Source organism: Oculina patagonica, chromosome 12 (assembly GCF_052425735.1).
Source record: "Oculina patagonica isolate OP01 chromosome 12, crgOcupat, whole genome shotgun sequence".
NCBI lineage: Eukaryota > Metazoa > Cnidaria > Anthozoa > Scleractinia > Oculinidae > Oculina > Oculina patagonica.
The window spans coordinates 15,979,494-16,005,998 of record NC_135769.1 but is presented as its reverse complement, the minus strand read 5'-3'; the positions used below and the strand labels follow the sequence as shown (position 1 = coordinate 16,005,998).

The 26,505-nt window shown below is 39.5% G+C and overlaps 4 protein-coding genes across 6 annotated transcripts in view; 2 read left to right on the top strand and 2 right to left on the bottom strand.

The window, feature by feature from the left end:
• Positions 1-224: 224 nt before the first annotated feature.
• On the bottom strand, positions 225-2,502 carry LOC144632618 (angiopoietin-related protein 7-like). Its single transcript, XM_078491300.1, has 3 exons — positions 1,934-2,502; positions 1,431-1,808; positions 225-842 (listed from the first exon to the last, which is right to left on the bottom strand). Exons 1-3 carry the CDS (start codon positions 2,202-2,204, stop codon positions 580-582), a joined length of 912 nt encoding a protein of 303 aa, XP_078347426.1. The 5' UTR covers positions 2,205-2,502; the 3' UTR covers positions 225-579.
• A 4,379-nt stretch (positions 2,503-6,881) lies between these two features.
• On the top strand, positions 6,882-10,665 carry LOC144631684 (uncharacterized). Its single transcript, XM_078490176.1, has 2 exons — positions 6,882-6,960; positions 8,577-10,665. The coding sequence occupies exons 1-2, from the start codon at positions 6,914-6,916 to the stop codon at positions 9,955-9,957; spliced, it is 1,428 nt and encodes a 475-aa protein (XP_078346302.1). The 5' UTR covers positions 6,882-6,913; the 3' UTR covers positions 9,958-10,665.
• Positions 10,666-10,818: 153 nt separating this feature from the next.
• On the bottom strand, positions 10,819-12,552 carry LOC144633169 (uncharacterized). Its single transcript, XM_078491970.1, has one exon. It carries the CDS (start codon positions 12,434-12,436, stop codon positions 11,084-11,086), a length of 1,353 nt encoding a protein of 450 aa, XP_078348096.1. The 5' UTR covers positions 12,437-12,552; the 3' UTR covers positions 10,819-11,083.
• Positions 12,553-16,020: 3,468 nt separating this feature from the next.
• Positions 16,021-26,505, top strand: part of LOC144631918 (katanin-interacting protein-like) — a 33,881-nt gene continuing 23,396 nt past the window's right edge. For 2 of the 3 annotated variants that reach the window (XM_078490495.1, XM_078490493.1), the window contains exons 1-14: positions 16,021-16,169; positions 17,331-17,386; positions 17,870-17,940; positions 18,554-18,714; positions 20,682-20,751; positions 20,972-21,032; positions 21,727-21,781; positions 21,878-21,951; positions 22,448-22,555; positions 23,087-23,149; positions 23,721-24,177; positions 24,645-24,678; positions 25,428-25,514; positions 26,060-26,106. In XM_078490495.1, the coding sequence (XP_078346621.1) occupies positions 16,163-16,169; positions 17,331-17,386; positions 17,870-17,940; positions 18,554-18,714; positions 20,682-20,751; positions 20,972-21,032; positions 21,727-21,781; positions 21,878-21,951; positions 22,448-22,555; positions 23,087-23,149; positions 23,721-24,177; positions 24,645-24,678; positions 25,428-25,514; positions 26,060-26,106 (1,351 nt within the window). In that variant the 5' untranslated portion in view covers positions 16,021-16,162. The remainder of the gene's footprint in view (positions 16,170-17,330; positions 17,387-17,869; positions 17,941-18,553; positions 18,715-20,681; positions 20,752-20,971; positions 21,033-21,726; positions 21,782-21,877; positions 21,952-22,447; positions 22,556-23,086; positions 23,150-23,720; positions 24,178-24,644; positions 24,679-25,427; positions 25,515-26,059; positions 26,107-26,505) is intronic. The other variant, XM_078490494.1, reaches the window with a different exon arrangement.

The following is a 26,505-nucleotide window of genomic DNA, read 5'->3' as shown; positions in this document are numbered from 1 at the left end:
AATATTGGCTTGCATGTTAGGGTGACGGAAGGGGGGGGGGCTTGGGGGAGGGGGGGGGGTTAGAGGGAATAGAAGGAACATTTTTCCCAATCACTGAATACCCTATATTTTTCAGCCATTCTACTTATAAAGCGGGGAAAGCAGTGGTAGAGACAAGGCTATAAAAAAAAAAAAAAAAAAAAAACCAAAAAAAACAACAACAATAAATAAAACACAATGTGGCTATTGCTTTATTAATTAACAGGTTATGTTGTTAAAGTACACTCAAAAATAAAAAAAATCCCCAATTTCATTTTGCAAAATATTAAAAAAAAAAAAAACAGGAAGGAATTGATCAGTAGCTTTCATTTGAATGGTCACACACTATACAGGTTTTGATCCACAGACTTGTAAATAAGGCCAGGACTACCTTGTACAGCAAAACAAACAGTACTAAAAAGTTACAACCGCAATAAGGACTCGGGGTATGCAATTAACCGTTGCTTTTTTAGCTTACATTTTTTTTATCACTACCCAGTCCAACTACATTTTGGTTATCTGGAAAATTAAAAAGTCTGACAAGCAACTCCAGCGAGAGATTTAAAAGTCAGCGGGTCTGGTTTTCATCTCAGCTCTTTTAGCGGAGTATTTACGGCCCTTCCATGTACGCCAGTTGACACCGTCGTGGTCAGATGAATGAGGCCCGTGGTAATAGTAGCCGTTTAGGTTTGCAATTACACAACTGTTAAACCACCAGCCTCCTTTATAAGATACAGCACAGTTTCCTGAGCTCTGATCATTGTCGCGATCTTTGGTTGAAAACGCTGAATTGCGGTGATAGCTCAATGAATCACCAGCAGTTCCTGAAAAAAAAAGGAAGCAAACTGAATTAACGAATGTACAGATATACAAGCCAATTGAAGGAGATACAAGAGAATCAAGCTTTTTTTCTGGAGATTTGTGCAGGGAAATGAATCAGGCGGGAACATTATGTTTTAAATTTTGGGAAAGATCGACTAAAATGACTGAGACTAATTTTAAGGAAACAGATGAAAATCAGCTTCGATTCTCACGGGTCGAGGCGAGGGCTTCGTCGCTCGCCTCTCGATTTCTCCAACACTTCGCTTTCCAGTCTCCCGCCATGGAAACTGCAAAAGAAATAGACTGCTCGCAGACCAAGAAACAAGTTGCAGGGGAATCAGTTTGTAATACAGAAATCCCAGGTGGCTGAAAATACTTTTTTGAGGAACGTATAGGGGAACTTGATTGATTTTATCCAAAAAATGCAGCTAGCAAAATAATGAATACCCACTGTCAAGAAAGGAATTAATGCCCGTTCCAGTAATTTGAGTACTAACATGAAAAAACCGTTAGCTATAAAAGGAATCCTAAAACTAATTTCAGGGCAGTGTCAAAATCTTAACATAAGAAATTACTGCAAGAAGGCTCACCTGAATATGTACCAAGACTGAGTTTATACTTGTCTCGCTCGCTGGAAACGGCAAAGAAGTCATACTCGGCGTTCGCAGTCTTTCCTTGTGTGTCTTCAAGCTCAACTCGCAGTCTGCTCCTTGTTTTTGTCAGGCGGTTTATTTTGTCTAATCCTAGCCAAAACTCGCCACTTGGATTACCAAAGCCACTCTTGTAGTCGGCCCAACCGCGGTTGAAATCAACGGAGCCATCCACTCTCCTCTGAAACACTGTCCACCCTCCACCGGCTGTTGTTTGGTCACAGAACACATCGAAGGCGCCTGAATCATCAGGGTCGATTGTATAAACACCGCTGATTCTTTCGCCAGTTTTGTATAGCTCAGCACAATCTTTCGTAACTGTAAACAAAATAGAACACTCTCCATAAGTCAACAAAATGAATATGTTCTGCGACAGCATAGAATAATTGACGAGAAGTGCAGAGTTAGCGTGAATTCTAGCCGTGGCGTTCACTTATAATTACCTGCCTTAGTAGTTTTGTTTCCTATCATTGTATCAAGTTTTTTCTGTATATCGGTGAGTCTATTTTCTATTCTGATAAGGTGTGCCTTGATATCCTTGTTCGCTGGTCCTGAATAATAGTTGTTGAAGTGCACGTTGTGGCATATTGTCGACGCAGAAACATCAGGCGTTTTGTTGGAAACAACTGCGTTCGATGTATTAGTTGCGCTGCTCACTTCCTGAAACAACAAGCTACCGAAGAACAGACAAAAACTTGCGTTGAAGAAAATCATTCTTGGCTGTGAAAAGTGATCTCAATTAATGGTGGATTTCCACTGTTGCGTTAATGTAGTAGGTACCAGTAGAAGACAACTACTCCGACTACGATCTTGAATAGGATTTATTAATCGGTGGGATAGCTCCTCCGAAAGGTGATCGTTCGATAACAGAACATAAACTCACACTGACGCGATTAACAACATTCGTGACTATAAACCTAAGTACTGATTGAAACTTAAGAGGGCTTGGCTGCACTCACGCGAGTACATGCAATTATAAACGCGCTGACAGATATAAACGGCTTATACATTTGATACTAATCTTGTTATCAAGGCAACACTGTAACATGTTCTCCTACATTAATATTTACGTACGTAAAACGTGCGTTAAAAACATACGTTGGCAAATTTCCACTGTCGCGTAAAAAGTATTAAAAAGCATTTCTTTTTTACGTGCGTACCATCCTGAATTTCAGAGTAGGCCTTTCCGGCTTCCCGATTTACAGCCTCCGTGACCTGACGCCAGGCGTTTCATTTCACTACTACGTTCTGGTAATTTGGGTCTGTACGTAGTTAGTTCCATATTGCTGGGAATTTTCGAACTTCATGTATGAGAAGTGCTTCTACATGTGAATACTTTCCCATGTTAACGTCGACGGCGATTTAAAACAAAATGGCGTCGACAAGTGGCGTCAAGTGGTGTCATGTGACAAAATCCAAAAGTATGCGAATAAAGTTGAACTCAGTTCAACTTTTGCGAAAACCCTCACGATCGCTACATGCGAATACGTGCGTGTAATGTACGATACCTAGAAAAAAACGTGGCATTGGAAATTCGTGAAAGTAGAGTCATCGCACGCAGTGGCACACGTAAAAGTTTCATTTCTACGTCGATATCCACGTTTAAGGAAGTGAGATTTCAGGGCATCTCACTTAATTGAATGTTTGCTTAAGCGCGTGTGAAATCTGTCTTAAGAAGCCCTAGGACTAAAGGAAATTTTGGCCATTTGAAAATTTTGCGCTTTTCTAAAAGATCGAAAAAATTTGGTGCCTGACACGAAAAAATATTCCGCTAAACTTACTGCCATGAAATGTTTTAGAACCATCATCATTTTGTCCTTCTTTTGTTCGGCGTTGTACTCATGCGAATTTCTTTTTTCAAATTAGCGACAAAAACTATTAACTGATCTTAACTGAGTGATGGATCCATAGGTGCTCAAAAGTAGAGGGGGAGGGGTAGACGAAGTGAAAATGGACAGCAGTCTATTACTAATAGGGGTCGGAAAGAAATTTTGGACAAACTGAAAGGGTAGGGGGTGGGGCTGGGTCCACTGTCAAGTGATACCACCGGTAATAGGAGTCCTACGAGTTTGTAAAGATTTGTGGTCGATGAAATAATATCTCCGTTTCTCCTTTGAAAAGCTATCATTAACGTAAACCATACGTAATGGCCTTTCACTGTCTTTCTTGCGCTTTTGTTTGCGATTATGGCGACATCTCGCGTGAATTTTCCGCATTTTTCAGCTTAAAACGAAAGCGTATTAAAGAAGCATTTTCATAATATTCTTCATTCAACACTATATATTGGCCTTCAACTACTATGTCGCTTGCTCCTGTCAAACCATGGGTTAGGGTTTGGAGTTAACCCTCAGGTTAGGGTTAACCCCAACCCAAACAACCTTGCGCTTATTTGAATTTGAGATTTGAACGAGGATTAAAATCTTTAAACAGTAAAGGTCAGTTGTATGTCAATGTACCGTATTTTCTCGTTTAAACGCCCCCGGCGTTTATTTCAAACTTGACCCGATAGAGCCGGCGTTTATTTGATTCCAGGAGTTTGTTCAAGCCCTATGTTTCTTAGAAATGATTTTTATTCATTACTTTTGACAGCAATATATTAAGACATTATTTTAAAAGCATGTTAAACCTTTAATAATTGTTAAAGGGGTTTATTTTCAAATACAGCTTGGAGACCCGGCGTTTATTCGGGGCCCGGCGTTTAATCGAGAAAATACGGTATGCCTAAAAGTATACGCAAGATTCCACGAATTAGGAATGTAGTTGAATAGACCCATTTCAGTTGTGACATCACCTCACGTGACTTTGCAACTGAAACTGGAGGACAACCAAATGTAAACAAATCTCTGAATATTCCCTCACTACAATCAAACAAAGTAAAATTTTTCGAAGTTCTCGTGTAGCCAGCGTAGCTTGGCTTTCTAGTCAGTCGGGGAGAGCGAGAAATCGCGCGCGCGAGCAAAGCGACGGCGGGGCAGAAGGAAAGAAAGAACGCGTTCTTTCTTTCCTCTTGACAACCGCCGTTGCTTTGCTCGCGCGCGCGATTTCTCGCTCTCCCCGACTGACTAGAACGCCAAGCTACGCTGGCTAGTTCTCGTGCTCCATGGTTAACTGGAACTTCTGTGCTGTTTTTGGGTGTTCAAATTGTTTGAATAGAGAAAAGGATCAGAGTGTTTATCGTCCCTAGGGGAAAAACAATGACAATACGGATCGATCCTTTGTGCAGGCTGATCACAAGGTTCACTTGCCTAAACCAGTAGAGTCATTAAACTGCTTGCCCAACAGGCTTGATCACAGCAAACATGGTATGGAAAAGAGCTTGCTTCAGTACGTGGATCCTAAATGTCTCTATAAATTAAAAATTGAATTCTTGGAATGTCTACATTCAAGTAACTCAAGGCAGCCCAAATGCGAAACTATTTTTCAGACTAAATTTGAAGGTTGTAACATCTTGGTACGAGCGCGTAGCTGCGTTTTCAGTTTTTCATGCTTTTTTTTGTAAAGTTAGTTGGTGGGGAAAATTTACAGGCAAATTTATGGGAAACTAAATATGCTACTCCAAAAAAAAAAACAATTTGTACATCCCTCATATTTGGAAAAGTAATTTTTTCCTAGTTTCTTAAGATTACATAGTGTATATATTAGAGAAACATAATTTGAACAATTCCGATACAAAATTAAAACAACAAAAAGTCAAACTACAGGATGAGTCAAGGGCAAGTGACGATTTTAATTTTCTAGAAACCACTAATCCTGTGCCAATGGACACACAATTTGTTGCTCAGTTCTTAATAAATCAAAGGTTAATAAACTGACAGAGTATTAATATCCATAGCTGTCTAGATAGTTTCTTAGTTTCTCCCTTAGCTGTTTGGCATCTTCATCCACAGCTGTCCAGTCATCACTATCTTCGTCGGAGAGGTCCACGTCATCCTGAATGAAAACTGGCTCAATGGGTGCATCATCCTCAATGTCGATACACAGATTGTGTAAAACACAGCATGCAATAACAGTGGTGGGCACCCTGAGGGTATCCTCCTTAAGTGTTTCTAGCAGACATCTCCAGCGGCCCCTCAACATGCCAAAAGCCCGAACAACCTTTTCTTGTGCAGAGCTCAGTGCACTATTAAAATTGCTCTGACTGGGGGTAGTTGCTGGTGTTTGTGTATAGGGCTTCATCAGCCAAGGACTTAAGTCAAAAGACGAGTTACTGACAAGAAGGGGCTTAATATCACTGCCGTCAATAATCCGACCAGGTGCATTCAAGATAACGCCATTTTGAATGTCACGCTGTAACGCACTGTTACGCAGCATTTGTGCGTGACTCACAGCACCAGGGCATCCTGCACTGGCATGAATAAACTTGCAGTTGCTGTCAGCTACGCCAAGAACAAGAACGCTATAAAATGTCTTTCGCCCCAAAAAATCGTACTTATTTTCTTTAGGTGCTATGATTTTTATGTGCGTTCCGTCTAAAGCACCGACCACGTGAGGGAATACGGAGATGTCTTCGAATCCACCAAGAACCTGTCGTACTTCGTCCTCGCTCTTCGGAAACTTGATAAAATTTGCCGCTTTCCTCCTCAAAATGTCGCAAAATTCATTCTTTACTACGTTCGCCGTCGATTTGGGAAGCCCAAAGCTTACACCACATGCAGTATAACAGCTTCCTGTTGCGAGACGATTTAACGCCACTGCAACTCGCTTTTCAAGCGTCACAGAAGGTCGCATGTTTGTGTCTCGTCTGGATAGTTCATGGCGAACTATATCGCAAATCTTAAAAAATGTCTTCTTTGAGACGTGGAAGTTTTGATGCCATGTTTCCTCTGGAAGATTTCCGGCCAGTAATTCCTCGAACATGAATTGATCTCTCTGCAGAACCCAAACTCTTTTCGGTGGGCCTTCAGGTTCAGAAGGCAGTTTCGGTTTGCGCGTTTGTTGTTCAATGTACGCGAGTAAAGCCATCAATGTTCGCATCCTTCGCTTCTTGAGTGTGCGATATCTTCGTATTAGCTTTGCCCGTTGGTTTTGAGCCCTTGATGCTTGAATTGCAGCCAGGGCATACAGAAAGTATTGAGCTCCATTCGCGTCAACAACGCTTCGATTCTCCATTTACGATAGATAGATCCTCTCTTTTAGGATTCCGCTCAGTTCGTAAACCAAAAAAACCCTCTCTAATACTGAAGAGAACCAATTTTCCCACAGCTGGTCCAAAAACTAACCTTTTAAGCGAATTTTAAAGTGAAACTGGTCTAAATTCCCTATCTAGACGCTTTTGTTTTCGACGCTTGAAGTAAAGCTACACCGGTTTAGAATTGCTAATATTCTTTCTGAATTGTTCGTAAACCAATCAGCGCGCGAGCTTTGACAGGTTTATTTCACTTTCGCGTCCTCTTGACTCGTCTCGATGTGCCTTGGGTTCAAACATGGATAAACCAGATAGCAGTCCGCTATCAAACCTGGAAAGGTTCAGGTAAGAAGGCTCTCTTATACGAGATTTTTCAATGTTAGAACAAACGTTTTGATATAAACCTAGACAAGGTCTTTGTGCTTCAAAAGATGTAAACGGATCCAAACTAAGCGTTCGTAAACACGTCCACATGGGTTTCGACTCGGCCTTCGAGTATATGATTGCATTCACCGTGAACTTGTTTAAGAAGGGGTTGCTTGTTTAGCTGGCTCCGAGAGCTTGTGTATTGAACTGCGTTTAGCCCAGGTTTTAGGGACGGTTTACGGTTTTAAATGGCATTTTGGAACGGATCTTTGTGGTTCACATTGAGCGGGAGTAGTGCAGACAAGATTCAATTTGCATTTTTGCGGTTCGAATTGCAAATTTAACAGCTGCGCTGGATGAAAGTTGCTTTGAATTCGCAGTGATTTGCACTTTCTTTCGCCTTGTTGTATAAGCGCAGAAGATTGATTTTATTTCAAAAAAAGAAAGAAACTTGTTATTTAAAAAAAAGCATCGACAAGCGTTCACACATACAAAGCCAACCTTGCAGACGATCGCAGCGGACTGTTTCGGCATAAAATCGATTGGGAATCGATTACATCTACAAACGAACAATTGTTGCTTGGCGCTGATTAAGCACTTTGATAAAGCATCAAAAATTATTGGATAAGCTCAGAAAGGGTATTGTACAAGGCATTATACTTTATAAGTTGTTTATTAGTATGCTCCAACCCGATCAAACCCACCTAAAATCAATCGTCTGTCGTCTATCCTGACCGGATCGACGTTTCCCGAGAGAAAGCCGAGAAAGCTACATGTGATTACCTTATTCGTACTATTATTAAATTTCGCGAAAATGTCGAAAATGGAACAGGCATATTTTGCGAGACTTAAATTTTGCGATTTGAGAAAAAACAACATGTCAAAAGAAACTTAATTTCGCGAAAATTGTCAAAATACTGATCTTCATTAACAAACATGTTCGTTTGCAACAAAGCAGAGCCATACAAGGGTGCCTAACTTACCGTATCTTTCAGCACCTACAGTTGAATAACATTTTCGTCATTGTCAATATTTTCAAATTGATCCTTCGGAGGAAGTGCTGACTCGCTCATTACGATCTCAGTAACTCATAGCAGTCCTTCGAGAATTACCCAAAATTAGTACGAATAAGGGGCCTGTGAATACAACCGCCTCTTACCCCTCCTTGCCCCTTTAGGCGTTCGTGAAGGCCCTCTCTCGCGAAACGCCAAACAGCCCGGGGGCGATAAGAGGCGCAGCTGTATTCGCAGGCTAACTTGACTACTTATTTAGCGTACATCTAAACGAGAACCTACAACAATCTCAGTTACTCCAGCGGCTCCAAATACCATCTTCAGCTCGGGAGCTGGGGTGGTGCAGTTGTGAGAGCGCTCGCGTCTCCGCAAAGACTTGGTGGAAATGCTACTACAAATTCCCATTTATCATTAATAGCAAACGGGAGAGAACAACTGCCTTTTATATCATCGCCAATTTGGAGTACAGGACAAAACTAATTCCTAATAAAAACTGACGCCTTATCAATCCTTTTATTAAGATCTATGACCATCCGTTTCCATTTTGTTGAACTAACGGTTAATTTCTACATTAAATTACAGTCAGTTCGCCGCGTCAATGCTGTCTCCCTCGGGATCTGATAACAGCAGCTCAGGTCAACAGTTGCTTGGCTTCCGCTCTGAAATGACACGAGAAAGGAGCACAGTGGCCCCACCCAAGGCCAGTACCCCAACATCCCCTCCACAGGCATCAGAATCCCGCTTCAGCGCCTTCACGAGCGTTTCATCTGACGGACAAGGATTTACACCTGGTGGATCCTCATCCAGAGGTGCTGATTCGTTCATATCAGCGATGCCCGTCAAGCCAGGCCGCTCGCCAAATTGGTCCGATGCCGAGACGCGCTTTCTTATCGCTCTCTGGGCAGAGCAGTACCAAAACATCAGCCAGCAGAGAAATGCGAAGGCATGGGATGTGGTCGCGCGTTTGCTGAATCAGAAACTCGCACAGTGCGGTTTTGAAACATTCCGCACTGGTCAGCAGTGCAAGGGACGAATGAAGAGTATAGTGTTCGATTACAAGACGACAAAAAAGCGCATTATTGAGTCTGGCGACGATGATCGAACGTGCGACTACTTTGACGAAGTCGATGAAGTCCTCGGGAAATCGTTCGGAAACGGCTCTGTAGATGTTACGGAAGTTAGTCCAGCGGTAAATCAAGAGAGTGAGAGAGCGTTGGTGACTAGTGGAGAAAATGAAGACAGCAACGCTAGTGATGAAATGGTTGTTGTAAATATTCCAACAAGTGCATCGCTAAATGTTGACATAACCACTGGGTTGACCGGCGTTGGCGGCGAAATCAGCCACACCCTGCCTGAACAGAGGGATCAACAACAGAGGAGAGAACCGCCTAGGAAAAAGAACAAGAGGAAAGCTCCTGCAGACGACGAAGAAATGTCCTCTCTTCGATTTCTGAGGAGTTATATGGAGGAAAGTGACAGACGAGATAGAGAATTCTTGCTGCAGATGACACAGATGGATCGTGAGAGAGAAGACAAAAATTTTGAACGAACAATGAAAATGATGATGGAAGTCGCGAAGGTGTTTAAAAGCAGTGCTGCAAGTACGCATGAGAACCCCAGGGGGAGTAGTGGGAGTGCTGCCCCTCCCTCCCACGGTGGAGACGCACGTTTTGGCTCAGGTGGAAGTATCAATGATAACAGCGTCGGTTCTACGCGGACAGGAGAGGCCCACGGGACAGCATCGAACAGAGAAAACAGACAGAGGGGAAAAGATGGTGGAGCACAAGATAAAATAAGTCAACCACTTCAGTTTCTCAAAGATTACATGGAGGAGAGCGATCGGAAAGACAGAGAGTTTTTACTGCAGATGACAAGAATGGATCGTGAAAGGGAGGAGAAAAGCAGCGAGCAAACTATGAGACTGATGGTGGAAGTAGCAAAAGTATTCAGAGGAGGCAGTTAATTGTTTGTGACTGTATTCAACCAAATGTAATAGAGAAGAGAACGTTCTGATTATCAGCCTCTGGTCATTGCTTGTATATTTGTTAAGTCGGTTAGAGACTTGTCTTTCGTATGTCGGCAAGTAGACCGAAAGTGGTCTCTTTCCTTTCATTTGCGTCTCAAATATTTCAAATATATTATTATAGATTATAGAACTGATTATATTATCAGCGAGTACGTTTAATATGTTCAAAAGAGGTTAGTTGTTGCATTGAGGACATTAAAGATTTAGAGATTTTACATGTTATAAATGACCTCTGTAAGCGCACACTCAAATCGTCAGCTGCGTATTCTCAGTTACCAAGGTGATCTCGTTTGAGGGAACGTTCACCGTTTTACGTAAAGCCTCGTGAACATACCCGAACATTATTCGATACTGTTTGGAAAAAAATGGCCAGCAGACGGACATCCAACAAAACGTTCTTTTTTCCCCAACGGCGGATTTACTTTCCTGCTAATTCTATGCTGGAAAAGCCATGTATTTAAGCTTTCCTTTCGGCTTATAAGCGAAATTAAGAGGAAATTTAAATGAGAGGGCCAGTTGGTTGGTGGTGGTGGTGGCGGGGGGGATAGGGGGTTGTAAATGTAATCCTGCGGGTCAGCTATTATAATTCATTTGTATGTCTAATAACATTGCTTCCCTTTGTCAGTTGACAGTAATGACAATAAAGCTGAGACAATTTGTTTTTTGTAGGTCGGCATCAGTTAAGATTTTGTCTGTTTGTCGAGATATAATTTCTCAGTATTTAAATGGGGTTAGAGTTTGTATTTCAAAGTGCAATCACAAACGGTTACATAACATATCTGAAACTGGACGGAAAAAAGAAAGTATTTACACAAATTATTACGTCGCAACAACCGAAAACATCTAACTCCTTAGTTTAAGATTGTAAAACAAGGAGGAAAGAAAACGCGCTCCAAACGAAAATACCTTTAAAAGTGAGAAAAATATATCGAAAAAGTGAGAGCTCTCTTATTTTTCCTGCGAAAAAGCGATTTCTAAGACATACCGCGGATAAAACTTAAAGAGCCTGCATGCATAAGTCTTGATTTAAAAGTGATCAGTTACTTTTATTTCTTGCTATCGTTTAGCAAGAGCTCATATAGTTTTTATTAACCGACATAATAGTGGATGATCTTGTTCTCTTGACTCTCCCGCGCCCCAAATTTGAAAGGGACGGTAACCTTGGAACTTGCATACTAGCGGCTCGAGAATTGCGCGCATACTTTAAACGCAGTTGCTGATCCATAAGAGATTCGCCAAGAAGCCCTGGAGAAGGCCCTGACATCGAGTCCGCAAATGCTTTCAATTTGCGGTCCGACTCTGGAAGCAGACTAGAGTCGAAATCTGCGCTAGATTCGTTTACGATCTCGGGCTGGGGAGGTGTATATCTACGAACGGGTAAGCCTTGTCTATAGGAGGAAGAATTTTGCTCTGCGTACAGGATCAAAAGCTTTTGGACCGACGTTCGTGACGAAGAACCACAGCTTTGCGTAGTGGACGCCTCTCGTACAAAAGCCGATCTTGGAGGGTTGTCAACAGGGGAACTTAAAGTGTTTATTTCGGATTTGTCGGACATTGTTTCTGCTGAAATAGACCGTCGCGGTGGGACTGAAAGAACAGACCCTTGCTTTCTTATTCCAGACCTTCTTGACAAGAGAATAGGTTTTTGCGCAGTGCTATTGTTATTTGTGTCCGTTTGTAGTTCTTCGGATTTGCTTGTTTGCGTGTCAGAACTGTCTTCATCCTTTGCAAACAGAAACTCAAAAATGTCTTCTTCTGTGAATTGGACAAAACGTTTCCTTGTTTGTTCACTCCCAACAATATGGAAATTATCTCGTGAAGAGTCAAACAAAGGCGATGAACTTGTAGAAAACTTAACAGAACCGTTTTGAAGAGCCCTCAGGTACTTGAGCACACTTGACACTGATGATCCAGCTTGCTTTACGAGAAACTGCGCGCAAAGTTTATCGCCGCGTATGAACGCAACTATCAGAGGCCGCATTCCGACGTTGTTAGCTTTATTAAGCTCTGTTGCTCGCGCAGTGCCCCTTAAAACTTCCACCATCATTTTAACAACGAGAAAGTTGCCAGACATTACAGATAGCAGTAGTGTATTATTTCCTTCTTTATCCGTGACATCTATCCGAAGGTCCATACACAGAGGGTCGTTTAGCAAAAATCTAACCATATCAACTCGTCCTTTAAGACAAGCCCATGCAAGAACCGTGCGACCATAGTTGTCTTTTTTGTTGAGACTTGCACCTGCTGTAACCAAAGACTTCAGAATTTTCATCCTCATGCGTGCATCTTGAAGAAAGCAACAGTGTATAAGCCCGGTTTGTCCTTCTTCGTCTGTTTCGTTGACGTCTACTCCAACTTTTATAAGCATCTTAACTTGTGTTGTTCGTCCACCTTTTACGGCATTTATAAGCAACATTTTTTCGGCGCGTCGTCAAACTCTCACCGAGATGTTCGGCTTGGAAGATTGGGAGAACGTGCAGTAGTGATCTATTGCGATGGAAATCGCAGCAAAGTCAAAAATCAACTTCTTGTGTTTTCTTGTTCTTAAGAGAATAAATGTATTTAACATAATCCTATCATTACTCAGAAGATTACTCTTTTAACTTAATGAGTTGGATACCATTCAAACCATTGTTATTAAAAACAATTACGTTTGAGTGACAAGTGTATTACTCGTGTTATTAATATTTACAGCTTTTATATAAAAGTCAGTACAACAACTTTAAAAGCTTTGTGATCAGTTATCGTAATTATCTTGGCCTTTCTTTACAAACTGATAATAATGATTTGTATTTTAAATGCATCTGTCTTATAATGGGTCGAGTCAAATTTCTATCATTAAGGCTATGACATCTGTTAGAAATATATGAAATTAACACTTTTAACTTAGTTATTTTCATATTTTCTTACTCCATTAAAAGCTTGCCTTTAAGTTTTTAAAACTGTTTTACGACATACGATACTATCCATATGTATAGTATAAGATTTTTTAAGAAATTACATATAAACCTCTGAAAAGCTCAATAAACAAGCTTTGCTGAGGTTATCCTCCTACCGGATAAGCAAAGCAAGGAAAAAAGCGAGAAAGAAAGTGGCAAATAAAGTGAAAACAGTAGACTTTGCGAGACACCACAACGAGGGTCCTGAAGGGGGGGTACCAAATCCCATTTCCCAGCTCAAATTTTGCCCAAATCCCATTTCCCAGCCCAAATTTTGCCCAAATCCCATTTCCCAGCCTATTTTTTGTCTAAATCCCAGTCCCAGCAGTGAAATTCCTAGTGTATAGAAAATCTGGTCTACGGTGCCCTATATCTAGGGAATTGAACCCAGGCGCAGGAAGAGCGAGTACGGAGAATCCGTCCTCTTACCCCCCCCCCCCTTACAAAAAAGGGGGGAACCAAACCCTATTCCACAGCACCTTTGGATACGCACGCGCACATGATAAATTCAATAATTTAGTATTACGATACTTTTTCTTGCAGATCGCGCGCTTTAGTCGCATAGTTGAATTTCATTTTAGCGAACTATTTTCACCCTCACGCACACGCTACATGTAAGAAACGCCACACGTCTCTGTCGTTTTTCATTGGTTTGTTTTTTAAATTTAAAGCATGCACATGCAAGTTATCCTGGACTTTCTTTTCGCACCTGGGTCCAGGGGCGGCGGAGGCGGGGGGGGGGGGGTGCTGGGGGGGGCTTTAGCCCTCCCAGAATTTCCGAAAAAATTAAGACTTACTATGAGAATAGTCTTTTAAGCCCCTCCACTTAACGTCACTAGTCAGCCCCCCCCCCCCCCCACTTGGAAAATTGCTCCGCCGTCCCTAGGGTCGCAGAAGGGATAGTTCAAGGACTGGACTACCTATCAAGTTTTGATCCCGTATCCACCACTACCCTGACTGACAGCAACTTGCTGTCACTTCTTTTAAATATTCCATTTGTGCCGATCCTCAGTCATTGCTTTTCCGCTAAGTAACTTAATCACTAAAATCACGAAAATTGATCGAGACTTGATGGACACTCGTGCAGTGCGGTCGTTTTGTTTCAGAGTTTTCAGCGTTTTTACTATTCAGTGCCGGACTTTAAGAAAAAAAAAAGCATTATAGAGTGCAAAATATGCAGATTTAAACATGTACTGACACGCTTCCCATTCCCATTTTTTGTTTCTGAATCCCAGTCCCAGTGACCTAAATCCCATTTTCCCAGTGAAAATACAGGCAAATCCCAGTCAAAATGGGCAAATCCCAGTTCCCATTTTACCCCTTCAGGACCCTCCACAACGACTAGAATTGCAACCGTGATCACCTGTTTCGTCCTTATTAGGACTCAACGAGAAGCGAACGACTTTTAGTCTCAGCTACTGTTTTCACATAGCATGATAGCCTTGCAGTTTTGTTTGTTATAAATTCATATTTTTGCTGATCAGATCTCTTAGATGCTAAATTAGCAGAGTTATCGTTTGCGGTCCCTTGCTGTTTTAAGTTTTGCAAATAAAGTGACTGATTGATTGATAATCAAATTGGACAAACCATTAGAATGATACTGATGGAACGCTAAATAGACATCTATCTACCCTTTTTGCGACTTTTTTTGCTTGTTTACAAGCGAAAATAGGAGAATAGCAGTTATGTGGGGCAAAATTTGGAACATTCTTGTCTACTCTCAAGGGACTTTTTTAATTTCTCAAGGGAATATTTTAATTTCTCAAGGGATTACTTTCCGCTGTGGGTGATCACGCGATCTCGTGGAAAAAACGTGACTTGTCACATTTACAAACGTTATATAACAATGTTAAAAGTGACATGTCAGCTTTCTTATCTCAACGCACGTGTGTCTGAAAGGCGATCTATAAAAAGCGTCGCACAAACAATGGATTGCGTAACTAAAACACGAATAAATAGCCACTAGCACTTACATCGTTTAAAAATTACAAACGTCAAAAATAAACCATACCAAAAAACTTGCTCTTTTCAAAGATATTATTGAAGTTAAAACAAATGCAAGAGATGGGGGCTTCTTTTAAGGCTTCTTTTTTAGGCCAAATTTGGTCGCTACAAGCGCCCATTCTATTTCGTCATCAGCCTAGGTCGTTAGGGACGTGACCTCGCGTTGACAGCAATGTTGCATGAATCGGCTTTACAACATGCGATCGTATCTACGCAGTTCGAGTGGAATTTTAGTCAAAGACAGCAAAATTCCTTCGTATTTCATCTTCAAATGTAATTCGATAGCATTCACTGTATATATGGCTTTTGTTTAATCCTTCTTAAGCCCACGAAGAAGCTGTCTTGATATCCGACCCTCGCATAGACTGTCCACAGTCCTCTATTTTTCGTGTTTTTCGACATTCTCGTCCCCTCCCTTTCGTTTCTCTTGCCGGCTTGGCACGGAAAACGGAGGGCTCTGGGGACATATGATTTTTGATTAATCAATTTTTGATGCTGTTTGGAACAGAGTCCTAAACGGAAGTCGAACGTACGACTCTCTCATCATTCTTTTGAACGTCATGACTGCATCATGGACCGGAGTCCTGAATCGGCTGGCTCCCCGCCCTTGTTCCTCGTCCCCCAGCCGGCTAAGAGAAACGAAAGGGCTATGGGGACGAGAATGGTTTTTCGATCGATGAGCGCTCGGTGAGAACGGCGAGAGACCTGGACGCCAGCACAAAACAGAAGAAGCAAGACAAAATTATTTGACAAAATTATATGGCTGCATTTCCTCCGCGAAGATAGGAAATTGTTAAACTAAACTACAAAGCAACCGTAATGATAAGTTCGAAGAACAATGCACAGGATAAACCTTCGACTCATACTTCATGCAAAAAAAGTCGGTATCTCGAAGAGACTTTGATTTTGCTCCAGCGTGAAAAAGGTGCCCCTTTCGGGCGGGTACCGGTACCCCTTTCCCAGTTGTATTGTCGGGATAACGTGCGGGACATCACGGGACTTGTCATTACCCAAAATGCTTCGAGTACAACTGCTTAGTAACCTAGCCATGTCACGGTAATATCGCCAAATTTTGTGTATGTTTTGGAAATTTTGCGTCTAATTTCCTGAAAGTATGGATCCATTGTCAATGATAAACTGGTCGAGAAGTTCAAGAGATATTAGATGATCTTCTAGGCTTTGGGAATGCAAGTTCAGTTATGGAAGGTAAGCTGCAATTGCGTTTTAATGACAGCTGGTATTCTGCTAATGAACGGTCTCCGTGGTTGCAGTTATATTGTATACGACTTTCTACTTAGAAATTGTAATTTTAAGGTCGATACTTGCTTCTTCTCGTAGCTACGTCCATAGAAAAGGGTCCAGAAATTAAGAAGTCCATAAATGACCATATCTGTTGTTATGGGCATCTGATGTGCCTTTCGCCAGCTGAAAGATCTTTATTTGCTCAGTTTACATAGAGCTTGTCATGTTTTCATTTAATTTTACAGTAGAAGTTGCTGTATTGCATATCAAAAATAACTATTCTGTAATTAACCAAGGTGAATTTTCGTTAAAAAACATCCACAGTTATGAATAACATGATAAAACTATCAATCAACTGGAGAAAAATTAGGTTGTGTATAAATTAGCCTTAATACAATATGATTAGGTTTCTTGATTAATATTTGCTCCGTTTATCTTTGTCAACGACTGACATCACTGCTGACATGTAACTGTCAACTTATATTTTCTAGTTAATATTTTTAATGCAATAAAAATGAGCTGATTTCAACTTTCCAGTAGGCTTATGCTTCAGAGTAAAGGTATCAGGTGACATTATGTTGAGGGTGGCAAAGGGTTTACCGTGACATGTGAAAAGGGCAAAAATTAGACCGTAACACGCGAAAATAGCTAGGAAAGGCACGTGATTTGTGAATTCTGTTGTTTCAAGTATACATGACATGTGAATTTGGTTAAAACTTGTGCGTGAAACAGGATTACGACTACAGTAAACACCCGCGTGTAAGAACCTACAATTTTCTAAGTTTGGCAAAATAGGTTCTTGTATTTGGGGGTAGTTATTGGTAATTTAGGCTAAGTAGGTTCTTAATAAGGTTCTTAATTTCTAAGGAGGAGCCATAGTTTTTGATTGTACGAGAAGAAAAAAAATGGGTTTGGTCCTTCATTATGCAGCATTTATTCATAACTGTATTGCTTCAAGCCTCATGCAAGGTCCAAAGAAGACAATTACACGCGGGTGTTTACTGTATGTTGCTCTATGTTGTGACTAAGTCATGCTAAAATGATTGGAAATGTTGTTAAGGTATTATAAAGCTTGTGATATAGTCAATGTCTATTTCAATGATGGATTGGATGTTTGATCAATAGATCACCATGGAAAGTGGGATAAATCAAGAGGAAAGCCTGGAAAACACAAAGAGGAGGTAGATGTGTTACAGGTTAAATTGGTTTTCAGGGCCTGGTTGTTGAACAGCTGGATAACGCTATCCACTGCATGAATCGCTATCCAGCGGATAAGTGTTAGCAAAACATACTATGTTATCCACCGGAAAGCAATTCATGCGGTGGGTAGCGTTATCCAGCTTTCCAACAACCAAGCTTGGACAGAGAAAATAATAACAGTGCAACAAACAATGGTTCTCTACAGTACCTCATCATCGGATGCTGGAATTTTTCACCTCAGCTCTCTAGCACCTGTTTTGAGATACTGAATAATATCATGGTGATATAATGTTTTCTAACTAAGAACTTAAGATCATTTTCTGTAGCTTTGTGCTAAGGCTTTCATTTTATCCACAACCTCAAGTTTTAAAAGTGTACATTAAATGTAGATTATTAAATTTATAGCATTTCAATTAATATAAAAATAAATTATGAATTGAAAATTGTTTTGAATTTTTAACCAGGTCCCCTCGGCAAAAGAAGAAGTTCGTCCTGAATATGAAGAATACCTTCTTTTGCTACAGCAAAGAAACAGGTAAATTATTGTAGACAATATAACCAGTTAATAAAAAACAATCAAGCATAAATTATTAATGCTTGATTTTTTACGCTGTTCATTGGTGTTTTTTTTTACCCTTTAATAAAATGCTCTGTTGTCGCACAAGCAATAAGGTTACTTACTTTGTAGTTGCTGGGGTACCAAGATTTTTTCAGACTGAATTATATTTTAAGGCCATAATCTTTGTTGTGTTTTTGAACATGATTCTTTTGTACTCTCACAATGACTTTCCTCACTCAGGGGCCCCCTGTCTGTACAACCCTCAAAGTTTTTTTTTTCGTTAGTGACCATTTGGCCACCGACTGCTCAAGTTTGGTCGCCAGTGAAAAAATTTTAGTTGCTAAATTAAGCTCATGCTTTCAATCCTTCTTCTCAAATTATTTTAGTCACCAGGGTGGAGACTTCGGTTCCAATTTAGTTGCCGGCTCCAAAATTTTAGTCGTAATGGCAACTAAAATGGTCTTAACTTGGAGGCTTGCTGTAGACTAAACCCTGCTTTACTCTGCCACAAGCTACATGTGCACATGGTATTTGTCGAGACTGATGTGCTTCAGTAGTCATGTAGTTCCTTTTTTACATATCCTCACAGATTATTGAAGAAGCTAAAGAAGAAGAATGAGCAACAGATTGAGATGGAGAAAAAGGAACAGGGCTTCTCCATATATGTCAATGGTGCTAATGTAGAGCTGGGAAGAGCTTACTCCAGGGCAAAATCGCGCAGTTCATCAAGGCATACCAAGACTGCTGGAGGTGATATATTTTGATGATCTTTGACCACGGCATCGTATATTCAAATTTATTCTTGATTTGTTAGATGCAGCAGTCTAATGGTTAGCACACGTACATTGAAGTCTGCGTTAAGTGGTCCAGGCTCGAGTGCTGGCTGAAGCAATTATTTTGCATTTTTACAAAAGACACTTAACTCTGACAATGCTTCCCTTGATCCCCAGTCCACCTAGAAGTATAATTGGGTACTGGCAAATTGCTGGGGCAACCTAAAGCGGCCTTCACACGACAAACTAAAGTTTGCAAACTTGTGTTGGCAAACTTCAAAAAAATTGGCAAACTCAAGCTTTCACACGTCAAACTCGCGTCAAATCAAAACACACGCAAATTTCGACTTTTCCCTTGTTTATTCACAATACAGTACATCCACTTCACGAATTCATGTCGCATTGTTTTTCAAACACTTCCAGAAATGGATTTAGTCGTGAATGTGGAACTTCGAAGAGAACTTCGTGCACGAACGAGGAGTGAAATCTTACCGCCTTTCAAACCCAGCTTCTCGGCCTTCTGCTCCATAATATTTTGTTCTTGATTGGTGTCCTTGTAGGATGCTGAGGAAACATCCAAAACAGCGGGACAATTCTGAACTTCTTCAATTAATTTAAAAGTCGCTACACTATCTTCTTCTGCCATTTTGTGAAGTGTCATGCAAATCTTGTGAATAGAGCACGTATTTTGATTGGTTGAAAGATAGCAACACACATTTGTCTATCGTTCACACATCAAATTCGAGTTTGCCAACACGAAAAAGTTGGTGAAAAAGTTGGCGAGAATAGAGACAAGTTCTATTTGTCGCCACAGTTTGCCAACATGTTTGCCAACTGTTTTTGTGCCGTTCACACACACCAACTTGAGTTTGCCAACACGAGTTTGCAAACTTTAGTTTGTCGTGTGAAGGCCGCTTAACAGAATGCTTGGGGCTAACTTGCGACAGATAAGTTTCCACCTAGAGATATTTCTCTATTTCCATACTTTTAGTCTTTACATGTATTTTGATAATTATACCGTAAAATTCCGGTTATAAGCCCTGGGCTCATACAACTTCGTAAGGGGTTTTGGGTGGGCTTATAATCAGAGGGGCTTATATCCGGGAGGGTTTATAAACGGCATTAAAAAAAAACGTTTCGAAACAAGCCACGGGAGTGTTGATCGAATTACGTTTTTAAGTTAAAAACGCATAATAAAGCAACATTTATCCCTGTTCAGTACTGTCATCTGGCGGAGGGGAGGGGGGCTTGTACAGTGGAACCTCGATTTAACGAACCTCTATACATGTATAACGAAGACCTCGGTATAACGAACGGTTTTCTTCAGCCCGGCCAAAGTTATAGTAAAATGTATGGAGCAGTACCTCGATATAACGAAATCCTCATTTTAACGAACACAATCCGGGAGCCCAAACGTAAAATGTACCTCGATATAACGAATTCTAGTTAACACGCGACAAAACATGAATGTAAAACAGACCAACAAGGATGAAAATACTTTAATCCTAACAGGAAAACAACTTCAAAGACATATGCCCATACCAACATGGAAATTAATCGTTAAAACACACAAAATGTAATTTTTGACAGGCGTTCAGACAGTTCAGATCATTAAATACTGGGTAGTGCAACGTCACAGCGTTAAAAACAATTATTAACTATACCTTGATATAACAAACATTTTGGTTGTTTTTCCGCAAATTCGTTATATCGAGGTTTTCGATATAACGAACCCTCGATATAACAAACAAATTTCATCAGTCCCTTGGCTGTTCGTAAAATCGAGGTTTCACTGTATCCGGGGTTGGGGGGGGGGGGCTTATAATCGGATGTATTTTTTTGTTTCCAGTTAGATGGGCCTATAACTGGGAGGGCTTATAAGCGGGGGGGCTTATAACCGGAATTTTACGGTATTATTGTTTTCTTTTTTGCTTGCTTGCCCAGATGCGTATCATGAAAGGAAGAAGATCTTACAGCATGAACTACAAACCTTAGAGAGAGAAGCAGAAGCAAGGTTAATGCACTGTTGTTGTAATAACCCAATTTGTTATTCAATTTGTAATTGAAAGAAATAATAATTACCCGTATTGTTAATGTACATTACTCTGTATTAAATGTATGTTTGCCTTGTTTCAATTCTATCATTTTTGATTTATAACTTTAATACCCGTAATTGTGTATGAGTTACATAGTCGATTATAAAAGTTAATCAAAAACTCTATAATTTACTTCAGGGAGATGAGAGTGAAAACAGCTCCTGATCACACACCAACTTCAAGAAAAGGCTGGAAATATGTATGTGTAATTAAATTAGAATACCGTAGTTTCCTTAAACTTTACACTTTTGCAACTAATGAGTTTCAAAGTTTGGATTCCCCTGATTGATCACAGTTGCAGTGCAGCCCACCTCCTTATGTGCAGCCCACCTCCTTTATTTCGGCTGGGGTTGTTTCACAGGATGACCCTAAATACTAAAGTGGATATGAATAGACATTTTTCTCTGTGTTTAGGAGTGTCCATTCAAAAAGAACCTCAACCATGATACTTAAATAGACTGTCTTCTCCTTGTGTATGCTGGTTTTGAGTTTCTTAGGATATCGTGAACTTTGGATGGGTATAAAGGACTGAAATCTGTCATTTTTGTTATTTTAAGATTCTGATTAGTCTTCGGAAATCTCAGTGAATTCAGTCCTCTACTTTGCTCAGAGAGGTTCCCCTAAATTGAAGTAATTAAATAAAGATTCTTTCAAATTTTATTGAAACCCTTATTTAAAGTATTTGGGTCAACATTGAAATCTTTTTCTAGGAGGAAAAGTATTCTGCAGAAATCTTCAGTTAAAGTATTAAATTTTACAATCAAAAGCCAAATTAAAATTTAATGAAAATAAACTTGGTCTAAACAAATCAGAATTTAGTAGTTTTAAAGCTTAATGTTATATGGTCTACATATATATGGTTTGATTTGATAGATAATCTTTTGCTCTTACAGGATTCAATACAAATAAAAACTGATGAGGGAAGGAGAGTGAAATTAAGAGCACCAGGTATTTTTGAAATAAAAAAAAAACTGATGTGATATTAAAACTAAAACCATTTATTGACCAGGGCTGACAAAATTATTTATTATTTCCACCTTATAGGGAAGCTTACTGGTAAATACAGTGAAGATTTTGAATCATTTGCTGTGGATGGCAGCGATAGTGGGTCAGATCAGGTATGACCCCTGCACATAAGGGACCATTAGATTGGAGTATGAGATCAAAAATGAGTATGGCTTTTGAATTTCCATACAGTTATGTTCACAATGTCCTTACTCCTCTCTGTTGCTGACCAGTTGAAAAGGAGACTATTAGACATAAGTACAGGATTGGACGGTATGAAATGTGATAATCAAAGGCATAAGGTTTGAAAAGCCATACTCGTACTCAATCTCGTACTCATACTCCAATCTGAAGGTCCATATTAGCTGTGACAATACCAGAACTTTTTTAATGGATCAGGACAAAGACAGAAGTTCTTAAAAACCCTTGATTGCCATGGCACTGAATGACAAATTTGATAAAACTGAAGACAATTTATCTTGTTATGACCAGTCAAGTGCCTTTTCCTTCAGTTAGTAACTTAAAAGTTAATTGTAGTTGGCCTTGTTTATTTGTGATACCATACTACTTTTCACAGTGATTGAAGTTTATTTTTCGTTATTCACTCAGGATGCTGCTGATAACGATTTAAGTGATCAGGAGGAGTTAGATATCGATAATGAGGATGAAGATGATGATGAAGTAGATGAGCTTGCTCTTAGTTTTAACGATGTCAAGGTACACTGTATATTTCTCATTTTGTTACACTTGTCCTTTTGACTTTCATACCGCTGTCATGCTGTTAAAGCCTGGGTCTCACTCAGAGGTCAAGTAAGCCTAATTGGCCTTCAAGGCTGGCGCTTATACATACATGTAACTCTGGTTTCTCTGTAACGCCCCCCCCCCCCCCCCAACAACCACCACCACCCCTGGATAGGTTGCTAGTCCATCATGGTCTTCCTCCGGCTTTTATGTCAGGTTGCCTTTAACAAATAATTGCTGGTTTAAGCTGGCCTAAGAACCCACTGCAAAGACCCCAGTATAGGCTTGAACACAGAGCTTTTGATCTGGGGGAGTGTAAGCTACTGTCAGTACCTCTTTTGAAAAGGTTAGCAGCACATCTTTCCTGGTATGCCCTTCCACCCGACATACATCTTTTTACAGTTAAAACAGCTCAAGTGTTCCTATCAAGGGTGAATAATTATTATTAATGAATTCATTAATGAAATTTTGTCTTGTATTTTTATTTCATTTTTTGTTATAAATTAGACACTCCGCAAGTCTCTAGAAGCTGATGAGTCCATAAGAGAAAGTATAGAGGCAGCCAGAAAGGTACACGTGTGTTGTGAAACATTGTACATTCCACCCACATGTTTCTTTCTAAGGGCCTAACTACATGGTGAATTTCAGCCTGGGCTAAACACTTTAAATTATTTAAAGCTGAAAAATTATTGTGGCTGCCAATTAGTTGAAAACCATCATCCGTAAGCTCACTTTTCAGCCCGGGTTTAAATCTGAAATTGCGATTACCTGAGGTTTTTCAGCCTGTTTTCCCGGGCTGAGATTTCCAGCCCAGTTTCCAAAAACCGGGCTGGAGTCTGGACTGAAATTCAGCTCGGGATGAAACTTCCTTCATGTAATTGTAAACGTCTTTTTAAGAAGATTTATTCTGGAAGCTGAGCTGAAATCTCAGCCAGGAAAACCGGGCTGAAATTTTATGTGCCATGTAATCAGGCCCTAAGAAATAAATAAACAAAAATAATATTTTTTTTCGATATGTGTGTACTAATAAACTTTAAGAAATTAATATTACTTTTAATTTTATTTATGGCATATATTTGCATAATGTTCATTTCAAAGTTAAGTTCATAACATAAGAGTTTTTTTTTTCTCTACACACTAGAAAATAGAAGAGGAAACAAGGGAAGAAAGAAGAACAACTGTTAACAACAACATTGTCGATGATAATGATGATGATGATGAAATTGAAGAAGAGTTAGAAGGAGCAAATGACAGTTTGAATCTTCATGATGCTGTTGCTCTAGAGAGACTTCCACAGTTGACAAGCACACCAGATGGAAGAAGACCGGTACCCAAAGTTGAAAGCCCTGTTACCTATAGTCAGGACATAGTAGAAACTACTGATCTGAGAACAAGTGTATCTAGAACTAACAAGAGTCAGTCTGATTTGGCAGCAGGAAATGCTGATCAGAGAAGAGTAAAATCTGATATAAACAGTGGGTCAACAGTGACTGCTGATGTCGACGAAAAGAAAGCTCATCAGAGAAGTAAAAAGAACAGAGATGTGCTGGAGAACCCCGCCGAGGATTTGGTTGTTCTAAGTTTCTCAACATCAGCAGGTAGGCATAATATTTGTGGAATATGTACTAGTGGAGGAAACAATGACAGGATAGCAAAAAAATGCTGAGGAAGATTTGATATCAACCTGTTAAGATACTGTACTTCACATTGTTTTAAGTTGTAACTAACCTGAGAAAAACATTTTGCCAATTTTCAGGATAGAAGTCCAACCAAAAGTTTTTAAAAGTACATAACTGTAATTATTACTAGTAGCCATCTTGTTATTGCCATTAAAGGTCAATTCTGATCTGTCTACAGTGTCTTTTCTCTTGAGAATTTGATGTAGCTGTCATTCATATACGAGTCATGTACAGGTGCTGAAGATTAAACAGTATCCTTGAAAAATAATATTTAAGTGTGAATATTTAGTCACTGTCATATTTATCATTAACTATTAATTAGCTAATAGCAATTTACCTTAAATTGTGAATAAACTTTGAAAGTGTTTTTATATGTTATCTTTCAGTGAATAAAAAAGAGAGGAAACTCTCAGCAACACGGTAAGATTTATTCATACACATTACACCATAATATTTCCACAGAGTTTTTCATTTATGAAAAGGTTACGTTAACATTTTTTGAAAAATGTACTATTATAGTCATGTAGGAAATATTCACCTTTTCATAAGGATAAATTTTTGCAATTTTAGTTTTCATTGTTAAATAATGTGAAACCAATTATTAATGTAGCAAGTTGTGTGAACTGCTATTATTCTACTTAATTTTAGCTAAAATGAGGAACATTCATTTTCAACTTGTACTCAGAGTCTTAAACAATATTTCTAAGAAGCACATGCAAGATATAAAAAGCTCAAGCAAGATATCTGGAGGTTTTTAACATATAGCTGTATCATTCTGGTGTAATGCCATGGCATATTAAAAAAATAGGAGCAGTTATAATGTGTATACTCAGTTGCCAGAGGTCTTATTTACTAGCCTGTAACAAGTTAAGGTTTAAATCAGCTGGTAGCACCACATGGAAATATGGAGTTCTTTTTCATATTCCTAATTTCTTGTTGCATGCAACATTGGTCTTCGTATGGAATTGACACAATACTGTACAGTACTACTGCATTCAACATTATCCTAGGTGAATGTGAAGTCAATTCTTACTTTGACGTCAGTGGAATAAACTAACCTACATGTTGCACTTTGCAAAGTACAGAAACAGCCTTTGAGCTACTTCCTTTAGGACATCATTCAGTGTAATTTCTTACAGTATTTCACCATTATTTTATTTATATTCTAGAAGAAAGAAAAATGCCGATGATTATGGCACTGCAGACCTCCTTTCTTCAAAACATAAAACGATTGCAGACACTCGACAGGATGAAAGGTAAGGAACATGCATGATGTAAGTGGTCAAAAAACTAAGCCAGAAATGGATATAGACTGTACAATGTCAGGTATGTCATCAAATGTGCTGAGTATTCTTTAGCTCAAAACTCAGAAATCTTTCAACTAATCTAAAAAATCTGTCAAATAGCAACTTTATTATTTATTGACAAAGACTATGCACAGGTCTGTAGTTACAAAAATTTTGTTAATGACCCAATTACATTCGAATAGTGCAAGACATTACTGTGTCTGCATGTTTAGGTTAATTAACATACTTGCCAAAATGAATACCTTTCACAAGTAGATGGCAAGCTTTTGGTTTCTATCAGCCAGTAGTTGGTGATGACTGACCTATTCAACAAAAAGTTGAGTTAAATTGGTTCATTTAATTTTTTGTTTGTGATTTTTATTGGCAATTTTACTTGCATGTGTTCCCAGGACAGTCTATCGAAAGTTAGAGCATCCTTGGGTAGCCAATCAGATTTGCCTGATAGTCAGTCACTGGGTTATGCTAATATTAATTATCAGATTTTCTCTACTTAGGGCAGAGAAAAATGAATCACATGATAAAGAAGTTACCCTGACTTCTGGTAAGAAAACACAAAATTGATGTCCACTTTTGTGTAAATAAGACTAGTTACATGTAGCACTATCAATAGTCTTCATACATGTAACTAATGTAGTTCTGAGACACACAATATATGTGGATTCTCAGAAACTTAAATAATTATATACATGTACATTACTTACGAGAGCTCTGGTGCAAGTTGAGCTGAGGGCTTTCTAGTTAATGCAATCATGTTTTACATAATTATGCTATTATACCAAATGGGTTCTGACAAATTTCCAAAGGTTGTAGCTTGTAAAAGAAAAAGTAGTATGGAGATCTTTGATGAAAATTTGAAGACCCAAGCTAAAAGGAGAGAAAAAGCCCAATTATTGTTATTAACAGTACACTCTGAAAATGTATATTGCCTTGTTCATCATGT